A 26,343-nucleotide genomic window follows, 5' to 3' on the forward strand; every position below is an offset into this window, starting at 1 on the left:
CATGCAGCACTCAAAGCAGCACAAAGGTCTGAACCCAGCATCTGCACACCAAGTCACCAATTTTGCGTGGGACTTAGTGGAAAGTGTCCAAAATACAGTAAGCGTGGGTAGCAGCTGAGCCATCGGTGAAGTACACAATAGCTGATTGCAAAACTTACATGCTTTAAGGAGACTGAAAGCCACTGAGTTGATAGAAATACACAGTTTCTATGAAAAACAGAATTTTGATATGTATATGAAAGGACAAGGATTGGCAGAGGACTTTAGCAGTATCAAAATAAATTCATTAGAATCTAATGTGTAAGAGAGAAAAAACTAGAATGGCATTGATTTTAAGAAGTATTAAAGAATATATAGCCAAGTAACCTAGAGGTAGTTTTGTTTCAGTAAAAATACCTGGAGCCCGGTGGTATTCCCCAGATTAGAGGAAAAAAAATTTAATACTATTTTTTCCAGTATATTTAAATTAATTTGTATTAATGTTACCAAAGAGTGACTCACAGGAAGCACAAAATGTCATGACTACAGGAAGCCTCCAGAAGCATATGCCTCTACCACAGACAGAAAACAGAAGAGTGGAAAACTTTGGGGTTAGACATCACTGAACTCACGAAGATCGAACTCAGCTGTAACACCAGGCATGTCGCAACTTCTAGTCTCAAAACCATCCCTTTTCCACAAGAGTTCTCCAAAGTCCTGACCCACAGAGAACCTCCTCATGCTCCTCAAGTCAGCACTGGTGTTTGTAGGCTGAGGACCTAGCATTTTAACTACACCACGTGTCACACATGCATTATTTTTAAGTTTTCATGGTTGGAGATGATTCCATCCGACTCATGCAGATTTACTAGCTGTATGCATCAATACTGTCAAATGCTGTCAAATCTGCTTTTCTCTCCGGAATCTTCAGATTTTAATTCCCCTAGAAATTTCTTTGTGGTTTAGTATTTAGCTATAACATTAATGAGAGTGCCATATGCAATATATTACGTGACAAATTTATTACTGGGGGCTCACAACTGGACTAGCCTAAAAAAATAAGTTTAAATGCTTTGTGATAAAAAGAAGCTAGCCGCACATGGTGCCACTTGCTGTCTCAAAGCCCCTTCCTCGTTCAGATGCAGGCCACAGTCTTCCCTGGTGAGGCGTTCTGTTAGTTCTGCGGTTATTTTTCCAGGTGAGTTCAGAAGGATGACGGATGGAAAAGGAGACAAGAAAGGCAGGTGTAGATGAACCTGAGATGAAAAGGATGTTAGAAAAAGATAGGGAGAGAAGGAGAGAGTGCTGGAGAAAGCAGCCAGCACAGGATGAAGAACCTACTCGGGCTTCCAGACAACTCACAGGAACATCCCAGCTTTGATGCTTATGGTAGGTGTCTCCTCTTTAGTTTCTCCAAAGGCCATGTAGCAGGGAGAGGCATAAATAACATCCCCAGAGCCAAAACACGCTTTGCACTATTCTGTGTCCAGCAGTCCCTCATCAAGAAAGCATTCACCACTCTAGCTGCTTTTTCAGCTTCTCCTGCTATGATTTTTTGGTGTTAGTTAATAAGCAGATCTCTGTGGGAGCATTTTCGCAGAGGACTGCAGCTGAAGTTTCCATCCTGTCTCTGTGTGACTACTTAGCAACATGCTGTTTTAACAAGCATCTGGTAATCCTTCACGTCTTCCAACGGCTTTCAATACTTCATTCCTCTATCCTATCATTAGAGTTAGGCACTTTAAGCAGATCACAGAAATTTATCTTTTGAAAAATCCTGAACTTTCTGGATGAGCATGAGACTAGAGTAGTTCCATCTTTACATCCAGCCCATGAACCATCTTACAATTTCAGGAGTGCGCGGCCAGCCAGTGGCAAGCTGCCATGGTATATTTATTGCCCTTCTGAAACACATCACAGCATGTATCCTCAGCAAAGGCATACTGCTCACTGTTGCATGCATCCTGGCTGGCAGGGAACTCGCACATGCCCAAGCCTGGCAGGCTACTTTCATGATGGATAACAGTATATATTCATATATATGCACATGCATTCACACATCTGTCAAACACGGGGTTCACAAAGCACCACGGTGTAAAACTGCCCACTCAAACATGATGGGTTGGTTTCTCTCAAAATCAAATACAAAACTTCTTGATGCTAATGAGAGCTGAATATAGGTCCCATCCTACCATCAATCTGTTTCATTGCTAGTTCGAGGGGAAAGTCCTCGTGTTTCTTTGGTTGATTCCCACCTCTGTCGCCCTCTCGTGGCTGCAGAGCACAGAATAGGACTTGATCAGCCAGCCACAACCTGGAGAAGGGATCTCTAATGCAGAAGCCAACATAATACAAATTATTTTCTTGATTGACAAATAATTTTGACTGCTTTCTTACCTTTATGAATCATATCTCTAAATTCCTTTATTCTAAACCTGATCTCTTATTTTTCAGCATATTATGGAAAGAATTATTATTTCTAATTAGTCCCGATAAATTACCACTCAGAAATATTAGACAACCACTAAGGCTGAGGCGCTTTAAATATCAAACATAAAACATGGCGGGGAGGAGAGTATCACAGATGGGTCTTTACACTTCCACTATAGCTGATATCTGTATGATGATCCAGCAACATATCATTATGGAAATCTCATTTTAAAAATTAGGTGAGAATAAGTAAAACATTTTTAAATGTTTTACTACGAGAGTGGAGACATAAGTCTCTCAGTGGCTGCAAGATGGCTCAAACATTTCATACAGAGGCCTCATAATAGTTCTTTTCTAATCAGAATGCTAGAAGAACATAAGTGAGATAAAATGATAGAAAAGTAAAATAACCTTGAGTAGAATATCTGATACAATTAGAACAACAACAGTATTTTGGGTAAATGAGGCCTTCCCCAGCTATGCCCAAAAAGCTTATCTGTTCTTCCAGCTGTTTTGAGTGGCTCTAGTAAAAGACAGTGCCTTTTCCTACAAATCATACCTATTCTTACACAGAAGTAATCACCCATTATTGAATTCTAGTCATGTTATAGTAGTCATTTTTCTCCATCATAAAATGCTGCGGTTTTATCAACATGTAGTAAGACTTGCTCATAAAAGAAGAAATCCCCACAAAACACATTCTTCCAAACTTAAGAGATCACCAAGAAATAGTGATCATACCCTACTACAATCGACTCCTTTATATAATCATTCCCAGGTTTATGAATTGCCTTCATTAGACTCATCTGAGAAATATTTTCATTTTAAAGATAATTTAAAATGGAATTGGGAATTTTAAAAATAAATTTCTTTCCTGTCTATCTCTCCTTCCCTGTTGCTGTTGTTGTTCACCAAGGGTGTTTAACTCTGTAAATCTCTCCAGTGCACAGGATCAAATACTTGCCATACTACATTTTCATGTAGGTTCATCAAGCTCACTACCACTGGGGGCAATTGCCAGGGATGGTTACTTCAAAGGATGACAGAACATGGTATAACATAACACACCTCTCCTACTGTGCTTGAATGAACTATACTCCTGCCTTCTCTATGCATCACTATTTCAATGAAACAAAAAAGCTGAATTTAGGATATGAAATTATCATTTCTGTTATAAGCTAATACATCAAGCTCCAAGACTAGGTATCCACCATCTGCAGTTCCTGCGACTCCACCCTTTAAAATGGAGCTTGATCTTTGGTCCCTGCAACACACTCATGTTCTTTAATACCAAAACAAACTACTGCACAAATTGATACTGTACACTCGGAGATGCAATTGAGGTTTCTCACCCCACTAGTGAAGCACTCCATGCAAACATTTTTCTCTCCTGCAAATAAGTCAGTGAAAATAAGAAGAAAGAAGGAAATTTTGATATCATACCCTGTACACTAATCCAAAGTCAACTGGTTTAGTAGGATACAATTTTTTTTTTTTTTTTTTTCATTTTCATGCCTTACCTACCAAAACCACTCTATTGGTAATACTGCAGCTTCAGAGGCACCTATGAATCTATATATTTACAAGACATCTAGCAATGAAATCTTTAATTCTTTCAGTATCTTCACTCTTATCAAACACTATTTTGAGATTAATATTCTACTAGTAGCAATTGCTGTTATAATGTGTGTGTATTTCTGACGGCACTGACTCATTTCTTCTCTAATTATTGCAGAACCACACTGTTTACTGCTCCTTTCACCCAATCACAAGAAAAGCGCAGCTTGAATACCGCAAGATAAAAAACACAGAGTGAAGACCACAGAATAATGACTTCTCCAAGTCTTCATTGACCTGTAGTGGACAAAAGAGACTATAAGTTTAGTTGAACAATTAAATCCATATTTCATATTTGTCCGTAGACATGAAAATTCTGAACAATTCAACAGCAATGACTAATTAGTAGTCAAAAGTTCACACAAGAGCAATGCGACGTTTGCAAGTACAAATTTAAAAGCTATTTACTAGGATGAAAAATATATTAATAAGAATCTGTCATAAGTCATTACAAATTTACAGATGTCTCTTCACACAGATGATCTACAAATATTCTCACAGCAAAATAAGGTATTTCAGGCAAATGCAAACCTAAATTACATTTCTGTGCAGCCTAAGAAAATACCACTTCTGGATGCAGCTGAAGCCCAATAAATCCCATGAGACACACAAAAATTAAAAATTTCTGAGTCTTGATGATCTATAATGGAGCAGTGAATCAAGTAATGGATTCTTGTTCTGGTAAGGACATTTTCTCTGGCCAGTTCTTAACCAGACAGTAGACAGACATATGGTCAGAGAAGTTCGCATTTCTCATGCTGTTGAATTACACTTGCCAATTACACTATCCAAAACGTGGAGCAAGGTTTACAGCCTCTAATACATCCCTGCCTATATCAGGGAAAGAATAGAGCAAGCCAGAGAAGTTTCTTTGCCTTCCCCAGTACCACTGCCATGGCTATCTGTGCCTAACACTTCCCAAATTCTAGCAAATGTATTTTCCTGCACCCTTTTCTCCAAGCAGCAACCATGCTTGTTTATCAAGCCCAAATACTGGTTTTTTGCTTTTCTGACCAGAGTGAAGTTTATCAAACTTCAGTGCAATAAACGCACGAGTTGATACCTCCAGGTCAGTTTGAATAGGAGAAAAGGTGTAACCCAGCAACTTTGCTGGCAGATTTCTAAAAGCATTTGGTCACATCAAATGTGTTTCAGCATGTTTATGTCCAAATCAAAGACCACATTCAGACTGCCAACATGACTTTAGAATGGGTGCCAACAATATCTAATCAAAGGCCTTTTTAAGCCATTAAAATTACCAGTTATTTCCCATAGAGAATGTTACCTATTTAAATGACGAAGTTAGAGGCTGCAATAGCCTCTGACATTACTTTATCTTATTTAACAAAAAAATTATAGAGTAAAAGATGCACCACTGCATTGAAAAATGCTTCAGTTTTTTTAAGTGAGTCTGTTGTGGGGTTTTGTTTTTGTTTTGTTTTGTTTTATGAATAATATTCAAATATCACACAAAATTAGATTATGTAAACTGGAAGTACTACAGATCCTTAAACTGAGAGAACTTTGATGCTGAAATTTTGTTGATTGCAGAGCTAGGAAATAAAAATTAGCATTTTTAACTGTATAGTGTAAGATTTCTCCCTAACATGTTATCAGTTAAACTGAGCAATACAAACACTTGGGATACTTATAGAATCATAGAATCGTTTAGGTAGGAAAAGACCTTTAAGATCATCAAGTCCAACCATTAACCTAACACTGCCAAGTCCACTACTAAACCATGTCCTTAAGCACCACATCTACATGACTTCTAAATACCTCCAGGGATGATGATTCAACCACCTCCCTGGACAGCCTGATCCAATGCTTGAGAACATTTCCGGTGAATAAATTTTTCCTAATATGCAATCTAAACCTCCCCTGGCACAACTTGAGGCCATTTTGTCTTGTCTGTTATTTGGGAGAAGAGACTGACCACCACCTCGCTACAACCTCCTTTCAGGTAGTTGTAGAGATCTTGAACTTGATTGTGTTGTTACCATTATGATCCAAAATATGTGCTTCAAAAGGTTTGTGATCTAAATAAACAAGACAGACAAAACACAACACAAAGAGATCAGAACAGTGGATGGCAAGCACCATGCTGGTTCCACAATCATTTGTTTCCTGTGATGCTTCACACAGCAAAAAGCCTCGAAGGTCTGTGAATCAAGGTCATCCATGCATCCATGTTTTCCCCAGTAACTGTTTTGTGCCACGCTACCCAAAGAATGCAGGTAAACTGAGCAAGTCATTACTAATATATGATCCGATAACATAAGTTCAGAATGAAAGTCTGCAAAAATTACAGGTGAACAAATAATCCTGACTATAGCTAATCCTGGGGGTTGAAGAGCTAGAAGAGACATGTTCTGAATTTAGACAAGAAGAAACAGCAACTGCAGACAAGAGGAGGGAATTTCCTTCCTATGCAGTCTCTTCAGATGGTGAAAGTTTTCACAGGTTAACAAAATGCTAACATATAATAAAAGCAATCTGATCCTTCAGGTATTTATCTTTGCCAAAAATAATACTTTCCTGAGCTAAAAAAGCTGTACAACTAACCCCACTGACAGAAAAGAGTTTATTTGTTAGCCCCACAAGTAGCAAGCATCATCAATCCATTCTTGAGAAATATTTAATTCACACCCTGTGCCGGAGAAAGAAAGTGAGATGAAAAAGCTAGACAGCAAGAGGTGATGACAGCAAGAAAGCAATTATTCAGAAGTGACAATCGGAGTCTGGCTATCCAAAACAAGAGAGGAACCAAGAGTGATGTACCCAATTCTTCCATTTGGTTACAATTTCAAGCATCCTCATGACATTACAGCAGATAAAAAACATCACTGAAATTTTCAAGTAATCTCATTCTTAACCTGATAGAGTCTTAACTCTGGATACCAAAACTTAAACATATGTTTTATAGAAAAGAATAACAAGTTTTGTGGAATGAAAAAACTGTAGTTACATTCAAAGCATTAAAAAAAAAAAAAAAAAAAAAGACACCTTTGCCTTGATGGATTTCATAAAGTATTTGAATTCTCAAGATTGGAGTTCTTTTTCCTACTCGGACTGCTTGATACTTTCCACCTACTCATCTAAATATTAAATTACTACTTCCATACCCACAGTATCTGACCATTACTGATTGCATATGGTCAACCGGTTTTGAGTAAGGATTCCTGCAGGTAAGGGAGACTAACTGGGACCATGATTGCCATCGAATTACTTGGTAAAGTGAGGCTTGAATTTACAGTTATCTTTGCTATGAAACATCCATAGTAAAGATGTCCATATGAAGTAACATTTTTTCTTTAATTATACTTGGCTCTCTCTAGGCCCTGGTCACTGGTCCAGCAAAACACAGCAGAATCCCAGACAACTGCAGAAAAGGGAGAAAAGCACATCTCTAGTGAAGCCACAACAGTAAAACTATCTGCAGATTTGTCCCTACAGAACCAAAAATGCCAAAATCTGAGGAGCTAATCTCTCATTAACAAAGAATATTTCTAACCACTTCCCTTAAAAAATAAAATAAATATCAATCTGAGACTGCCTTAGCTAGAATAGGATGACTTTCAGAAAGTAAATTAACCAGGAGGAAAAAGATGTTGTTCTTCCCAATCCTGCTGCACAAGTCCAGACTAAAATTTTAACCACTAATACTTAATATAAGAACACCTTGAGAAAGCGAGCAACTCATCATGTGTTTTCCAGGCTGACAGTTGTACTACCACACATATTTATTTGCTTTCAGCTAGTATGTAGCAGACAATCGTCCTTCCTTTAGTTTACATCCCAATTTTTTTTTTTTTCACAATTGGAAAAACATCACTGGTAAAATCCAGCATGACAACGAAAGGGTTGATAATGCATATATAGGGCTTTTCTGCACTGCCACCTAAGGTTTGCATCCCGTTGAGTCCTTTTCATCTTACCATCTTACTAGTGACTTGCAAGTAACAGGTGTCTTTCAAAAATGTCTGCTCCTCCTAAATGAAAAACTGAAGTCATCAGAATACAACTTTTGTACTCAACAATTGCAGTTGCAGTTCAAATCGGCTTTTGTCACTTTTTATCCCCTTCATCTCAAGCACTGCATATGCAGATTATATTCATGCTACTGTAGAAACAAACTTGTACTCCTCAAAAATATGGATTTCTAACCCACACCGAGATGTGAGCTAGAACTTTGCTTGCAGCCATACCAACTGATGCAGCTCTTGCAAAAAAGACACCAGAGGGTGAGATTTTCCAAAGCACCAGAGGATTCAATACAGCAAAAAACTCACTGAAAAAAGTTAATGGATTTTGTTAATTTGCCCCTTGCCTGTATTTCTACCCAGCTTCCCTTTTGGTTTTTCAGGGTTTTTTTGATGGAACCAAGCTGCTGGCAATAATGAGAAATCTATAAAACACAGAGAGCTCTCAGTGCATAAAAAAGAAACACTTTTTTAAAATGCTAATGGATCTTCTCATGCGCTGTAGTGATACTTTAATGCTATTTTACTCTGTAATGCTGGTGACACAACATATCAGATTTTATACTACTGGCAGTTCACATCAAGAAATCTTTAAGCCCTTCTAGGCTATCAGTATAAGTTCCTTCCTATATTCTTTGGGGGGGAAGGAAAAAAAAAAAAAGTAGTTATCCTTCAAATATCATTGAACTAGAACCCCTCAGGTTTTTAGTTTCAGCTGTCAGGAACGGTACAGCCCAATTTATATACAAACATTTGAGTGAATAGGGGGCAAAGAGTCAATCCTGGCCTTTTCTTCCACAGATCCTACATCTCCAGTTCTGTACACCACTAGAATATCGAGGCCCAGCTATTCCCCGCGAGCACTAGCCCCTGCCCTGCTCCAACCAGCCAGAGTGCCAAGGGGCATTCCTGGGACTTGTGAGCAGCTGTACAAGTTGATGTGTACGTTGAGCAAAGCCTAAATGCAACACAGGCAATCATCTTCAGATCTTAGTTTCCAGGAAGATAAACCACCTCATCTGACACTCAGGTCAATGCAATAAGCAGACAGAGTAGGACTTACATAGGCAGGTTCTCAGCTGGTATAAAGCGATATGCTATTTGGCCAGATTTAACAAACTGCTCAAAAACAGATCTTGAAGTCTTCAGAACCCAGAACTCATGCTAAAGGCACCTAAAAAGTGCCTTACTTTCTGAAGTGATCAGTAGGCATGATCTCTAGCTAAGGTGGTCAGCTTCACTTTCAAAGCAGATCACAGCCCAACAAGCTACTCTTATATCACTAATCTCAAAAAAAAAAAAATCTGGCATTGATTATGGCTGCCATTCCCTTTTTAAAAGCTGGTCCTGTTTAGCAGCTCAACTAAACAGTAAGTGCAAACAGCTGTGAATAAAGCAGCACATAATGGTAAACAGCTTAAAATGATCAGAGGGGAAGCTACCAACAGATCATCCTGATGGGATAGACACACAATGTACAGGTGCTTTTATTTTGACCTCTAAATCCTATACGCTAAGTGACTCCAATTTTGTTACTTCTTGTTTAGTAGAAACAAAGCACAAAACATTCATTTTTTTCTGTATTTTCCAAAATCCTGTGCCTCTGTTTGCTTATAGGATTCCAGGTTCTCATGGCTGGTTGCACCATTCCTGATGCAATTATGAAAATAAACAAAAAGGGAAGCAGGAAATAATTTCATTCGTCCTAGCATTCTGCAAACAGTGTAACCATATTCAGCAGTTCTTCCTGGCAGCCTTTCCTTTATTGATAACAACAAACTTTCGTAACCTGGAAATTAAAACTGGACGTGATAGGGAGGCTGAGAAACCCTATACTGATCAGCCGGTGTTGAGAAATCTGAATAAAGAAAAAAAAAACCCAGTTCCATTAGCACACTAGCATTAACAGAGTAAGCTGTGAAAATTTCAGTGCTCATTTGCAGCGTAAATTGGGGACTGTGTCACAACTGATGAATTGACATTTTCACTCCACAGCAAGACCTCAGCAGAACCGCGTTAAGTGTTGTCTGTTGTTTAGGAAATTACAGAAGGTACAAAAGAGTGATGGAAAGCGGCATACTTGGCAATTTGTTTTAACATAATTTTTTGCTGGTTTTGAGGAAAAGGTAGATTAAAAGATCAGAATGTGCAAACACATCAAACTGCCAAAATGATACGTCTTCCTCCTTGCTTTGCAAGGTCCCACAACAAATACACACCTCACCAAAATAAAACCATCAGTGCTGCCTAGAAGGAAGCTTATCAATGAAATTAAAAAGGTGAATTTGACAAAACCAATTTGTAATGAAATCACATCAATGTTGAAAAACATTACAGGTGGTCGGAAAAAATATTCCAGAATATAAACACAGTTGGAAACTCAGTCTTACAAGAAAAGCAAGTAGCTCGCGGTGTTCTGAATGAAGATTAAAAGACAAAAAATGTGTAAAAAGACCAGTGCAAAAAAGATATGAAAAGTGATATGAAATGTCATTGATGCCACCACCTTCCCTAAAGAGACAGCATTCCTTTACACCATCCACTGCCAAGGTTCTTGTCCAGAATTCAGAGCTTACGAGGTCAACAAAAATTCCCCTGTATGTTCACACTACTAAGAAGTTACATCACCCTAAGCTTTTCTAATATAGCTAATAATTTCAAGTAACAGTATCACCAGAAATATCAGATCCTTTCTGTCACGAATATGGCCCACAGAACACGCAAGTGCTTGCAATTTACCATACACCTCCACGTCAGATACCTGTGTATCAAAAAGGCGCTGGTAGAAAAACAGCACGTCTCTGTGTAATTAAAGCTGTTTATCGTCCCATAAACTTGCATGTCTTCCAATTTTAGAGCCACTTGTAGCATTTTTGAGTACTCTGGCACGTGCAGGAAAAAAAGTGGTCCTCTCCTCCTCTTAGTCGCAGTTGTTTTGGTCAGTGAGCTCAGTTTCTCGTCTCTGATTTGCTCACTGAATTTAATTCAATTTTTCTGATATACAAGCCCTCAATGTCTCTAACTGAGCTCTTCATCTAATATCATTTCCTTACAGCTCTTCGACATGGTCCTTCCTCCACCGCTGTTCCAGGTTCCCTAGCTCCCAGCAGTCTTATCCTAATTATTACTTCTGAACCTTGTACAGTCCAAGTGTTATTTCCCCAGCATTCAAGTCAGATCAGCCTTCTTTCTCGCTGCCTGAACAAATGCAGGAGAAAATTGAGGGCATAGTAGTAATACACTCTCTACTCACTGTTCCTGGGAGAAATAGTTACAGAGGAAATTTTGTTTAGTCGCTGCTGTCCTGGGAGAGAGTATGCTCAGTTCAGATGAAATATTTGGAGAATTTTGTTGCCAAATCCTAACAGGTCTCCCCCGAGCATGAGTGAACCACTATTTGTCGACAGCCAATAACTGGGTCAAATTCAGACCCTTTTTCACAGGAGCAACAAAAGAAGCAAAAGAGAAAAATTAGAATGGAACAAATAGAGACTAAAAAGCTACTGCAGCTCTAATGTCTTCTATTAAGAACAGCAGCACAGGGATGGGAAGGAAGCACAACGCTAACCTAGATGAAACATTGAATTCTGAAGAGATCTCAGGGGGATTTTTTTTAAAACAAAATAGTTCTTTCTGTTGACATTTTATCAGATGAGATATACATATTTAACACACTTTGACTCAATATGATATCACGGTAAGACAGAAGGAGTTTTTGGTGGAGTCCTCTGCAGAGTAAGGAGTGGAAGGAGCATTTCCACCTCATTCCCCAGTGACCTCTTTAGCGTGTCTCTCACTACCACATTTTCACAGACCATAAATCTTAACAACTTTTTTCTGCATTGCTCTGCAGCTGCTATTACCAACTGGTTATACTCGGCTTTGCCACACACATACCCCTGCTAGAAGCTATGTGAAATCTGGACACGTGCATCCAGACTATTAGAGGAGGATAAGATCCGTGAGCCTGCCTTAATGAAACTTTACCTCTTGCTTTGGAAAGGGAACCAAAGAAGATTATTTTGAGTTGAGGAGCCTGGAAAGAAACAGGTCCTCAGAAGCTGTAGACTGCAATGTCCACTATGTATTCAAGTTCAAATGCAGATTCGAATACTGATACGATGGAGAAAAATCATGTGTCATAATATTTCTCAGGCAAATGTATTTTACGTTTTGTACTTTTAGAAGCTTTTCACCAACCCCCTCCTCAATCACCTCAACACTTGCACTTCACACTCTCTTGCTTGCTTCTTTTCCCTTTCAAATACGCAAACAGAAAACTCAGCAAATACAAAAACAGAAATCCCAGCATTTATATTGGGATAAGCAAACTGGAGTAATCTTTTCAAATTAAATTTTTACGCTTATCCTTGATAGCACTGTTTCCTCTTTGGTGGCACAAACAAACAAAAACCAAGAAAACAGCTCTAACATAAGTACATTATACTTCTCACTTTTCTGAACAAATTTTTCAACATCATTTGCAATTTCTTATCTTTATGATTATCGGACATAATAGGTAACGTATTTGATCATCAACAATATTTGTCTTTTTATAACATCAAACAGATTTTGTATATTTTAGTTATCAACACATTATTCTGTTATTTTATGTTTCAAAAATGCAGTGAAATGGTGCCAGCAGGGACAGATTTAGCAGCAGGATCTTATTATTGTTTCAAATCAATAAGCACTGTATTAAGACTTTTTAAAATACCCTGCCTTCACAGAAAAGCTTGTGTCCAGGCAGTGGAAAAATGGCAGAAAGAAGCGTTCCCTACAGTGAAATTGCATTTGAAGCTACATAACTAATTGCAGGTCTAAGAGTGACAAATCAAGTTCAGATTTCCAGCCAAAATTATTCATCTTTTTTCAGAATCTTAGCTCCTTGCTATTCACAAATGCTCCCTAAGCATAAATATTTACAATTTGTTTCTTTTTCTTTAAAAAAAAAATCACATTCCTTTGCACTCTAATAACAGTTGATAGGCTTTTGGACCCCAAAAACCCATACCTGTATTACTATAGCTAGCTACTTGAAGATAAGTTAAAGACTTTAGTCATGAGTGAACTTCTCACGAGGTTCAGTTTGCAGTGCATAGGAGAGTTTGGGTTCAAAAATCAAGGGCTGGTGAAAGTGGAAAAGGACAAAACCAAATCATAGAATCATAGAATGGTTTAGGTTGGAAAGGACCTTGAAGATCATCGAGTTCCAACCCCCCTGCCATAGGCAGGGACACCTCTCACTAGACCAGGTTGCCCAAGGCCACGTCCAGCCTGGGCTTGAACTCATCCAGGTGTGGGGCCTCAACAACCTCTCTGGGCAACCTGTTCCAGTGCTATGATGCGTTCTTCCTGTTTTGATTTGTAGACACAGTTATTAGCAACTATTGGATTCGGACATCACTATAGCTGCAAAGTATCCTCGAGCGCTAAGGTATTCATGGAGCCCCGTGTAGACACAGCTCTGTTGGAAAGGATGCGCTCTGGCAAACCACAGCTACCAGTGAGGTTGCTGGCACTCCTGACATGCTCACAACTACTATTCAAGATAATCCATCTTCCAGGAGTCTGAATAAGTGCCCTTTCCACTATATATCTACTTGCAGTGCTCAAAAAAGTCGTTATAGACTGGCTGGAATAACAACAGAAATAATACAACTATTTTAGATGAAGATCTATAGGAGTCTAGTAGAGGTTTTCATGATACAGTTTCTGATATTATGGTTGACACTACATTTTTCATGTGCTGAGACAGCAGTCATTTGGGAAAACAACTGCTAAGCTCAAGGCCTCGGCATGTCTACTTTGTTTTTTTTATTTTTCTAGATACAGGTCTCAAGCTTGCAGTACGAGAGGTCTCCTTTCCTACCCTGCTGCCAATATAAAACTTTCTTGGGTCCTAAAATATAAGTTGTTTTGGGGGGAAGCAGGGTGTGTGCAGGTTGTGTCCCTACGCCCATTTCTGAGTTAATTGAAGGAAATGATCTAGAGGATAAAAAAAACAGGTGCAGCGCCAACAATGAGCTCTCAGAATGAAAACATGTGACATAAAGATTATTTTCCTCTCTTCCTCAACACTATCTCCAGCTCTATGATTGAGTTACAATTTTTTTCTTGCTTTTCTTCTCATCTCTTTTTCCTTTTCTTTGGACATGCGGTCTTAGAACAGGACTGATTGGATAATAACATTTTCAGGTAGGAAAACAGAGTATCTTTTGTGCTTTGCAGCATGCACAGTATCCCAGGGAAAAATGCAGCAATTTTTCATAGATAATTTTTCCATTCCCATTTCCCTCTGTTACCCTTTTCCCTCTTAGGGACTCTCTGAAACTGCTCCATACACACTACATCACGTAGTTTCCCATTTCTTTGTTGAGATGAGGTGTATTTGTTCTAGAAACATATCCACAAGCGAGAACAGCTAACTAAGCAAGCCAAACCTATAACCAGTGAGGTTTTATGCTGCTGCACAGTAGTAAATGCAAAGCCAAATCCAACCCACTCAGACACGGGAAAAAAGCTAAAGAGGATCTTTCTTTTCTAAATAAAGTCTTGTGAAATCATTTGACCCTGACCTCTCAACTAAATCCATTTCTTAGGAAAGACCTCGTAGCAGTATAACAGAGTATGTTCTGTGAAAACTGAGTTTATTAATTTTATAATACGCACTGTAACATTTATTGGATAACATGAAGGGTTATAAGAGAATAAAAAAAACTGTTAAATAGACATCAAGACTTGCTTTCTCTAGTGATACCTGTTTCGTTAGCTGGCTTTGAATCTCAATAGATTTACATGGCCCCATCACAGAGCCTTTCAGCAGCCCACAGGAGACCCAGAGGAATAAGAAACTACAGATTGTTCTGGACGGCTGCCAATAGCCACCAAAATACATGGTTAATATTTTTCACTTAGATGTTCATCACTACTGTGATACAACAATAACAGTAACTGTAAAACAATAACTTATTGCTTAGGGAAATTCTAAAGGCTTTATTTATTACCCTCTCTCCCCAGGAACCAAATACTTGTGGGACGCAAGTGCTACTGTCATTAAAGAAAGGTTTGGGAAACACTGTCCATAAATAAACTCTTGGTTCCCTTTGAATTTCTTGGATTCTGAGATATCACCAGGAGGAGTCTGGGCTAAATGATAAGGTAAAAATATAGTAATAAGAGGTTTGGAAAGCTAGAGAATCTGCTGCAACACTGGAAAGCTATCATTTTCTCTAAATGGTAGGAATCCTTTTTTCTTCTATTCCAGTACTTCTTAAGGTATACATTCTAAAGGACATAATATTTATAAATTTTATTCATAGTTATAAAATCACTTTTACAAATTATTTCTGTAAAGTTGTTTTATGAATTTATAAGGTCCTGTATTTGTCCACAGACGATGTCTGTAGTGTTTGGCTGAAACCTATGGCAACTCTCTGGAGATGTTCATAAACCACATTTAGAGTCTCTTGAGAAATTAAAATATCAAGTTACATGATAACCATATGCCCTCTAATTGGAAGGAATGCCTTCATTTTCAGAAGGTTACTCATATATGAAGAGAGATTTCTCTGAACACAAAATCACTTGATGGCACGTAATAATACAAAAACTGAGGGAAAGCACACGCAACTTTTACAATTGTCAACATTTTCCCAGGAAAGTCACAATTCCAAGGGCTTTTCATGACAGCTCCGCGTGCTGTCACGCTGCAAGCCCTGTGAACCATCAGCAAGATGGTTTGTAGCAGTAAGACAATGCCAACCACATTATGGCTTTCACCCAAGCTGTCCTAAGAAACAAAGCTCAAAACTGCAACTGATTGCGAGCTTCCCATCAGAAAGGGTCTCTGATGAAAAACACTGTTACTCCTAAGCCAAAAGATTTTAAGGAAGATTTTTTTTCCCTAGATTTTCTTAGTTTTCTGTCACAAAACCTGAAATAAATATTTACAGTTGCCTAGTCTGACCTGATTCTGACGATTCTGGTTTGCAAAAATGACCTGAAATATTAATTTTCAAATGTATTTCCTATTGGGTTATCTTGCCTCTTGGGGACTGCAGATCTGTGGCCTGGATGCCTTTGCAGATCCCTCTCTCTCCTCTAAGCAGGACTCACTCATGTTTCGGTTGAATCAGGTCAATAAATTAAATCAGGAAACATTTTTATTTAGCAAAGCCTTCGTTCCACTTAGAAACAAAACAGTGAAAGAAAATATTTCACTGCTGTAAAATAATTTTTGAATGATTTAATTCCTCGAACACTTTTCATATGTTAACTTTCATCCTTATTCAGAACTGAAGCAAATACTAAACACTTTCTACAGGACCATGGCTACTTACCTACAACCTGCCAAGTTGTGCTGTCAGAAGAGGATAACATAAAACTGATAGTAAAGCTGTTTTTCAAGGTTCTTACTTTTCTTGGTTATAATCTGTTAAAATTACTTTTTTCAATACTTGGGGTTTTATTACCTTGTGGACCTACTACTATAAAATCATTAAGTTTGTTACTAACCTCAGGGAGGTAAAAGTTTCACTCTCTTTTCACTAAACCCCTGTTTCAGTTATTCTAGATGTGAAAAAATGTTACACAGAGACATAATATTTCTACATATATAGAGAGACATGTATATACTCAAGCATACAAAAAATATAGTACTCATGCACTTCTACATAAAGAAAGAACAACATTTGAAAAGAACATTCCCTTCCATCACAATATGCATATAGGTAGAGATTACGTAGAGATTAGTATTGCAACAATGCTACAAGTCCTTATACACTACTAGCATAATGTTGGTCTTAAATTTTTCTCATTTGATTTCTTCTTCTAGTTTCCAGCCACCTTTGTGGATGCCCCTTATATGATCTGTGAGCTGCACTACATCTTTGAACGGTATTACCACGTGCACTATATTGCAGTCAAAGGGAAGAAACTGAAAGATCGAACGCCGCTCCTGTTCACACCTGCTCAGAGGGACAGTGCCACTCAAATGCAGAAAGGATCCAGAAAACTCCCTGGGCTTGTGAGCATGGATAAATCACCCTACAGCTTTGGACTTCTCTGAATGCAGCAGAAGCCTCGAAGCAAGCCTTTGAATGTAAATCTGCCTATCAACACAACACTCACAACTGATTAAATTAAGCCGAACTGAATCTTTACCAAGTTCTCATTTTTTTCAGAATGTAGAGAAAACGACAACGTAGGGTGGGATTATAAAGACCTGAAATTCCATACATCTCAGTCAAGGTTTAATGCACATGTGCTTTAAATCATGCCCTATTTAACACTTGTGATTACACAGTTGACCAAATTCCCCCCAGAAAATGTTTCCACAACCTCTTCTAGTCACCTCGCAGAAATACACAGTGACATTTTTCTTCTCCAGAAGAATCGTGTACTCAGTTAGGGCTCCTTACAAACAGCTATAATTTCTGCCCCTGCAGCTACAAAGTAACTCTCTACTTTTAACCAGAAGATGTGGAAGATTTACCATTAACAAATACATGTACACACTGGAAGACTTTCAGCTCATTTACTATGAAAAGATAAGAAGCTGTGTCCTACCTATGGTGGTAATAACAGTGCCAGCAAAGAAGAAGGAACTTCCCAAGTCCCAGTGACTGATCTGAGTAGATGTGTTTCCTAAAGGTATGATTCCTGCATTTATTGCTGCCACTACTTGCTGCAAGTTTAAAAAGATTTGCGTCAATATTCATGAAACAAGGATATTAATGTACATTACACAGTAAATTGATTAAATCACTTATTTAATCCAAGCAATAAACCAGAAAAGGATGACGGTTGCTCTGCTTGAGTTTTATCATTCAGCCAGGCTACAATTTAATCTTCAGCAGACACCCAAGCACTTCGGCACGCAGCAGAGCTGTAAACTCCAGACCATTAAGGAGAATGCAAAAACCACACCAGTAACAGCATCACCTCAGCGAGACGGCAAACACAATTGTTTTTACTGTTGCAACTATTTGGTGAAGAAAAATATGCATTAGACAAAGATTTACAATGAGAACTTCCCAAAATATTCCTCTATTGAGTTAGGCAAGCAAATGTACTTCTTAAAACACAGTCGTTTTAAAACTCCAAGAAAAAATGCCCATGCATTGTTTTGGATCAAATGAACTCTCATTAAAACACTTTTGTAGAACAGATCATTCGGCAATTAAAGATTAACAATTACAGTTATAAAACTTTCACTATAGTACTTAAAAATTCAGAGTCAAATATCAAACATGTATCCCTAAGTTTATACTATATACTTCATAAATGTCGTTCTTGAAAAATTCAGTTCTAGCAGCTAAAATGAACATGCTTGCCACTAGTGACATTTTCATAGTCTCAAGAAATATGAAACATTTCCCATTTCAGCAGTGTCACCTACTGTAAATTCTTAACACAAACAGCATTCCTGTTTAGTTATATCTCCGTTGCAGAGACATACCAGTATTTGAGTTAAATAGTACACGTCAAGAAAAAGTATTTTTAAATTTGAAATAAATACTTTAAGTATCGTAAGTTAGCATTTCATTCTGAAACTTTAAAATGGGACTTATTTCATAATCATGATCCTTATAATAATTGGCATTTAACAAAAGAACAACAGAGGAAGCAATACTGCAAAGCTGAAATGAACATTTTAACTAACTAATAGTTTCTGCTTGGCAAGTTGTCCAACAATGATTATGCACATAAAGATATTTAGCAATAGGGCAGACCAGAATGGTTTTCCGTGTGGGCAGTCTGTTGCAGAGGAACAGTGTTGTGCAGTAGCAATAATTTTTTCGATCCCAAAATACATTGACAATTTGCAAATGAAAACATTTTTGTTTCTATGTGCCAATGGAAGTCAGTGGATCTGGACAGAAATGACAGAACACTGGATTAACCAGGCCATCGATTTTGCGTGATGGGATCTCAACTAAAACCCCCGTTTCCAGTTTGCCATTTTCAAAGCTCAGATGCACAAAGTAGCCATTGTAAAGCCCACAGTGGCATCTCCGCAGCCACAGGGATCTTGCTGCCACACCTAAGCCGCTTTCAACATCCAGGGCTGTCAACAGAAAGCCAGCTGGGGGGTATCCTTACATAGACTTAACGCCGTTTTATCTTCTGTACCTTCAACTGTTTTCATTTTAACATTTTTTTTAAAACACCAAAAAGGCAGACATCAAAAATGGGGAATTTTCAATCCTTCTGAGGAAGGAGAAAGGATGGGGAAAGGGAAGGGGAAGAGAGTTTAATTTTCCTTTGGTTTGGAAGAATAAAGCTCCTTCTACGTTTGTACATCACATACAACTTGGCGGCGGTAAGTACAGCAGCACTGACAGGTGTTTACATTACTGTAGGAAGGGACACATCAGACTAAGCAGCATGCAAAAACCATCCCTTGTATTGATTTTATAATTTACACAATACTGATATTCCTTTGACTTACAAAGCCCAGTGTGCTGCAGTATAAAGCCTACTGAATACATTTTCAGTACTGTTTCATTTCAGTGGACTAAGAACTTCCATCGTAAGCCCTTGTACCTGCGAATGGGAACATGCTCTCCAGTGAGGACATCGCATGGTAAAGCACTGGATCAATATAACTTTACGGGACCGTTCATGTTTTAGTAGAGTTTATTGTACTGGATGCATGCACCACCCAGAGCAACGCACCCGTTTAGGCAGTCTAGCAAGACCAAGTTTTATACAGATCCAGATGTAAAACGTTTTCAGAGCTTTATATCCTCACTACACATTTTTGAAGCCATGCTACTTCGACGTCTTTTACATGAAAGGTGTGCCAACCTAAACTGCTCGAAGATCCTTTACAGCTATGCATTTCCCTAACCGCGCTATACTCTACCAACAGACCTCCAGGAAAAAAAGATACAACTTAACCCAAAACTACTCTGTTGGGTCAGTCCTAACTGAACACGACAGATGGCTACAGAAGACAATTAGCCACTATTATTATGTCTCTGATTTTAGCCAACTGCTAATTAGGAAAAGAATCGGGGCAAGTAGGCAAGCAATGCCTTCTCTTCATACATCCTCCCAGCTTCTGACTAAGCGCAGTTCTAGAGGCTGTCTGAGTGGGAGGCTGCATCTCCATCATGGTGTGCAGATTGGTTTGGGTGGATCATTTTGCCATGAATTTATCTAACTACTTTTGGACTTCATTTGTATTTTGGGAGCCAAGTCATTCTGTGGCAGTACATTCTGCAATTTACTTGTGGATCATTTAGAATGCATCTCCCTTTTGAGATTTTTATGTGCTTCAAAGTAATTTTATAAGTTCTTATGTTATGAGAAACACTTGAATAGCAATTTCTTAGATTTTTCCTTCAAGAAATTAATGATCAAATTGACTCATCAGCTGTCTCTTCTTTTCTGGATTAAACTCTTTCTTATTAAATAAAATATCTACCTATTTAAATAAATCTGTTGAGTATTGTATATAAGTAATTTGTTATTGCCAGTATTTCTTACTGACTTGCTTTGTAACTTTACTGATTTACCTTATTGATTGTTTTAAACATAGTTTTAGTTATAAATGGCCAGATGATGCCTTCTTCATCGATGGGTTATTAAGTTTCCAAACACACACTGTTATGCTTTCTCCTGCATTGTTCCCATGTTTGGGAGGAGTCAGCCTTAAAGACTAACAAAGCTGCTGCATTATATTCCTTCAGAGTCTTCTTTAAGAGCCTTCCTTACTAACAAGGATGAAAAGTAGGTAAGATTGCTGGTTTACTGAGATCAATACTACTATCTCATAAAGTCCTTGAATATTGCCTGCAGATTTTTCAGGAGGGGTAACCGCACTTTCAGTTCTTTGGATCAGAGGACGTCTTTTCTTCTTAGTTTGGTCAGTGCCTATGAGCAGATCCTCATCTAAGAATACTCCCAAGCATAATTTTAAAAGAAAATAATACATAACATAATTCCTAGCATGTACATTTCAGGGCACTGATTTCAGGGTAGCATCTTCTTTCTGACTACATCCACCACTCAAACTTCCCTGGAATATTGGATACTAACATTTCCATAGCCCAGAATAAAAACCCGGGCTCATGCAGCTGCTTTCCACTAACTTCACTACAGGCGGGATCTCACCCTCCATGTTCAAACAGCAGCTGCTCATTGCCAGTGCTGTTAGATTCCATTTTCTCTGCCACTTTATTGTTGGTCTTCAGCTTTTTTTCTTGACTGACGCCTTACTACTAGAGCAAACATAACCACTTCATTTGTCACAAGTTTGGCATTTGTCATTCTTTCCTTCGCAACTTCTTTCCGTCACCTGAGCCCTGTAGCTTATCCTAACTTATACACTAGTAAGTGTAACTCAGTGCATTTCGAATCTTGAAACTGTTAGAAACATGAAAACACTGTATTATCTTTACATTTATCATATGTTGCAGCCTGTAAACACTTTGTGTGATCTTAACATGGGAATTCCCTGGCTTTTAAAAAATTACTAAACACTATTAAAGTTTACTGACCACCTCAGTGGCAATTTTCCTAGTTTTTCTTATTTTTATTCCATACACAAACTAAATTCTGACTTAAAAAACAGTTTCACTTCAGCACTACAGAACCACAGTCAGCATTACAGAACTACAGTCAGCATCAGAATAGGGAAGCGGACAGTTTCAATTCTTAAAACTATGTAGATTATTTCACCTGATTACCTGCTTCCAGAGCATTTGTCTACTAGTTGTTTCATATGAGATGACTGAGGACTGAGCAGAGGAGGGGTCACCCACCACATGGCACCCAATCAAGGCCTCTATGTGCAATGATTTTAAGAACAGTATTATATGGTCACAGTAAAAGCAATAGGCTTTTCACCATTTGCTCTTCTTTACTTGTCTTCATAATGGGGAAAATGTGGGCTTTCTTTGATAGTAAAAAGAACTGGGATAAAATTTTCAAGTATCTAAAAATTTTAGGAGGAACTTAATTCTCATTTTTCTAAGTTACATGGATTCTTAGGCTAGCTCTGTACTATATCTTTGGATAGGCATGAGTTGCGTCTCAGTACAAGTCCTAACCTGTACCGCACCCAAACTACCTGGCTTTACACCCGTATTCCTGAATAAGCTTCAGTAGAGCACCAGGGAAAAGAGGCAGAGACACTTGAGCCCAGAGCGGACAGGCCAGGCATGACCTGCCTTACTTTCAAAAGCAGGACCGGAGCTCCGCAGGCACGTAAGCATTGCATTCAGGCTGCTACTTTTTTGGCTTGAAATCAGAACACTGGAAAAAGGAGGGCGTCGATATAAATCTCATTTTAATTGAATGTCCGCTTTTCATTTTCCTATATAATTTAGAAACCCTTTCTGGTAAATACGTTGCGCAGTTTTGTATTGTCACATCCCTGCGCTCACACACGTATCTGTCCATAGAGGCCACGCTGAGCTACTCTTGCAGACTAAGACACAGGATTTTGTGGCTTCTTTTTGTCAAAACAGGAGATAAGAGAGCCTTTCAAACAGCACAGACATTTTGTGAAAACAGAAGACAATTCTCCTAGGTCAGGGATTTCAACCCCTGGTCACCCGACCCCACAAAGCGTCAATGGAGAGGACCGACAGAAGCCAGCCTGTTGGCAGCAGAGCTACATTGGGTAGGCAGGGGTCTGCAGAACCACAGGAGCGATACAGAGAGAGTATAAAGTGGGAAAGTTTGCCTCTGGTAGTCTACCGCTGTCTCAAAGAGGGATCAGGCAGAAATGAGTATGTGTGAAACCAGTCAGCCTAATAGTCTTCTCCTTGTTCCACACCAGGCTCTCAATATGTGCTTTTGTACCATCTTCCAGTCACTCTCAGCTTTTCTATCCAAAGACTAAAATAGAAGCATCTTAAATTATGCTTCTGATAAAATACAGAGCGTGCAGCCTTTCGTTACCCAGCTTGTCAGGAGTTAGCTTGTGCTTCCTGGCAATCCTTTAACAAGCCATGTCAAAAAGTCAGATATGCCTCAAAGTTTCTGGAAACTCATTTCTCATCCTGGACTTCTTCCTTCGCTGTCCCGCTGCCGTTTGACAAGAGCACTCTCTCATTCTCCAGTATAACAATAAATCTCATATGGCCCAGCTTCTGCACAAGTCCTATGTTCTTATTTCAGCTTTGGTTTGCAAAGAATGGAAATCCTAGTTCTTTGTTCAGAGGCACACTAGGATGCTTTTAACACTTGGCAAACAACTCTCCAGACTCCAAAAGCATGTGCTTTTGAGCCTTGCTGTTGAAAGAGATTGCAATGATGTTTGATTATAATTCTGTGACTCCATGTTTTTCTTTTTAGTTTGTATAACATATGAGTGTAATCTGCACGGGAGACTAGTACGCAACACGTTAAAGAATTAAAGAACTCTTTTCACCCTATGTTCACAATGTACTTAAACTAAAAACATGTAGAAACATATTGAAATACATTTCTATTTCTAAATATGCATTACAAACAGACTACGTGTATAAATTTTGTGTGTGTGCATACATACATATGCGTATGTATACATGCACATTCCGGGAAGAGGGCTTTGCTTTGCTTCTTGAGATTGAAGACTGGAAGAATTATGCAGACAGCTGCTCAGCAAAACCGACCTACTAATGAGTCATATCTGCCAGCCTTTCTAAGACAAAAGCTGTCATTCAGATGCATTCAAGCTAGCTGGCTAGGTTCTAGGTCCTATAAAACTGTTCATCTGAAGTAAATGTATCCTTTAAAAGCCCCAACACCAGAAGCGGCAAAAAAAGTTAGAAACCAACCTGCTTGTACAAAGAAGCGACAAGTTGGAATTTATTTATTATTCTCAAAAAAAACCTGTATTGCTCTTACGCTCACAAGGGATAAAGACTGCGTGCTTAAAAAAATTCCCTTGGGTTTAACCGCCATGTAGAAAATAGCTGCAGAAAAGGGAGTTGTCCTGTCACTGAAGGAAACGCTCCCAGGCAACAGCAAATTTGGCAAAAAATTCCCTCCCTCCAGGAGCTAAGTGCAGAGAATGGATCTGGCTGGAAGAGGACAGCAGGAACTGGAGCAAGCCTAAGGGAGGAGTGCACACAACCCAGCGGTTTCTGCAGCCCGTCCAGACTCGACCACAGCAGGTGGGTATCTGTGTAGAGGACAGGTCTGGGTAAGGTTATGATAGAAAGTCTTTCACAGACATCTTTTATTTAATAAAAATCCCTCTGATCTGGGGATACAGGTAGAATTTGGAGGGTTTTACTGTGGAAGGAGGCATTAGCATCTGAATGTTCATTTCTGACAAGACTGAAGCAGAAAGGAAAGAGTGGGGTGAAAACCAGACTTACAGACTCAGCGAGAGGAAAAGAGAAACAGGATCTTACTGTACCAGTTAGGACCACCTGCATACTAAAAAGTTAAGAATCCATAAGCTCGAATGCTTTGATGGGCAGACACCTTACTAAGGACAGACGTATGCAGAAGGTAACAACACAAACTACAGTTCCTGCACTTCATGTTTTAACTGCTTTAAAAGTAATTCATTTAATGTTGCTTTGAGAACACCAACAGGCAGCTCTGCTACGGGTATCTGCAATTTGTCACAAGCCTCAGCCCCGACATGTAGACAGTACGTTAAAAAACTGATGCAATGGTATTTTGGAGCCCCAGATAAATAAATAAAATATGCTGCAGCATCAATTTCTTTTATGCTGGTCTATCAATCTTTTCAAGCCTTTAAGGTTTACGAAGCATAAACACCTGCTACTTCCAGATTAGGATCCAGACATGGGATGGTTCCTGCTTCCTTTTGGAGAGGCTGGAAGGAATCGCAAAAGGAAGAGACTAAGAAAATTTTGGGTTTAAACTGGTACATTCAAACTCCCTCAGGAAGTTCCTGCTTAGAGGACCCATAAACTACAGCTCACAGGACTGAGAATGTCTATAAATATTGTGATTCAAAGAATGAATAAAATTTGACTCAAGCTGTATACCCTTAGCTAATAAATATTAAATTTTTCTAAATACATTTCAGATTTGTCTGAAAATAACATCTTTGCATCTCTGTGATTTATCATCTCCAAAAATGATACTGCAAGTTCAAATACCTTCTAATCTCTGGGAGAGAAAGAAGGATTTACACTGCTTTATTTTAACAGTTTTCTACATAATCAGAGAGGTTGGGGCTCAAGGAGCTTATTGGCTGAAATAAAACATGTTCCTGAGGATGCTGCAAAATAAGTTTCTTGGGGCTACAATGCAAGCTGTAAAAAAGCCTATCAAAAAGACACAAAATCAGCTACTGGTGGAGATGCAATTTAAGTAGCTGGCTACCTTGAACTACAGAAATTAAGCCACAGAAAACACATATTTTAAAGTAAAATATTTTTACAAGAAATTAATCACATAAGGAGCCATGATGACATCCTGGTGATGCCAGTTTGATGAAAGAAACACTGCTCCCATGTCATTCATAACTGTGTCAGGCTTTCCTCAAGAGAGATGGAGAAAAAAACACATTTTTCCTCAAGGGAGATAAAAAGCAAACACATTTTCATCTCATTCATAGTCTAAGAGATGAATGGAAAGAAAAGGGAGAATGCAGCTGATGCAAACGTGAGATGAAGACAGGCATGGGACATAACTGTGGGCCCCGGCACGGAGAGCTTTTCTCCTCCTGTTTACCACACACCCACGCAGAACCCAAGGAGATCAACTTGTGGGATCAAGGTCAATTCAGCCAGTCCTGGTGGTTCATTAATTCTTTTTTTTGTTTGTTTTAAATGAAAGCACATTTTTGTGGGCATTCAGTTTTCAGAAGAATCCACGTACCCTGAAAGGGGCTGGACTTAAAACTCTTACAAGAGTCCTTTATTGCTGAGACAGCTTGGTGCAGCACCCTGAAAACTTGCTCCGATTTTGAAATGAAGGCTTTGTAAGACAAAAATTACCACTTGGAACACATTAAAAGATTGTGCTGTTCAGCGTGATATTATTTTTTCCACTTGTTAGAGTTTTCAGAATAAATATGTTTGAAGGATGTTTCTGCTAAAGGAACCAGAAATGTGGTTACGTTCTGTTATTAACTTAAGTTTCAGTGTACCTTTACTTGAAAACTCTTTATTAAGTTTCAGAATTAACTCACTAAGATAACTAAAATAATTCACACCGGCTTGCTGGGACACTCTAGATATTTAAAATAACATAACTGAAATTTCTCTTGTTTCCAATTTTTGTATGCAAGAATTGTAAATTTTTATATGCAAAAATAATACATTAAAGAACTTGATACTTGGGGATTAAGAGGAATTTTTTTTTCCATTTTGGTTTATAAAGGTCAACACTAAAGCAAATAACT

At 38.5% G+C, this 26,343-nt stretch overlaps 1 protein-coding gene across 1 annotated transcript in view; it reads right to left on the bottom strand.

The window, feature by feature from the left end:
* The window catches only part of KCNK2 (potassium two pore domain channel subfamily K member 2), a gene marked incomplete at its 5' end in the record, with an annotated part of 106,394 nt that overhangs the window by 44,205 nt on the left and 35,846 nt on the right, over positions 1-26,343 (bottom strand). Inside the window, one exon of the mRNA XM_082481467.1 lies at positions 17,580-17,697. Coding sequence (XP_082337593.1) covers positions 17,580-17,697 — 118 coding nt within the window. The remainder of the gene's footprint in view (positions 1-17,579; positions 17,698-26,343) is intronic.

The sequence above is a fragment of the Vanellus vanellus genome (genome assembly GCF_965231255.1).
Source record: "Vanellus vanellus genome assembly, chromosome: 3".
NCBI lineage: Eukaryota > Metazoa > Chordata > Aves > Charadriiformes > Charadriidae > Vanellus > Vanellus vanellus.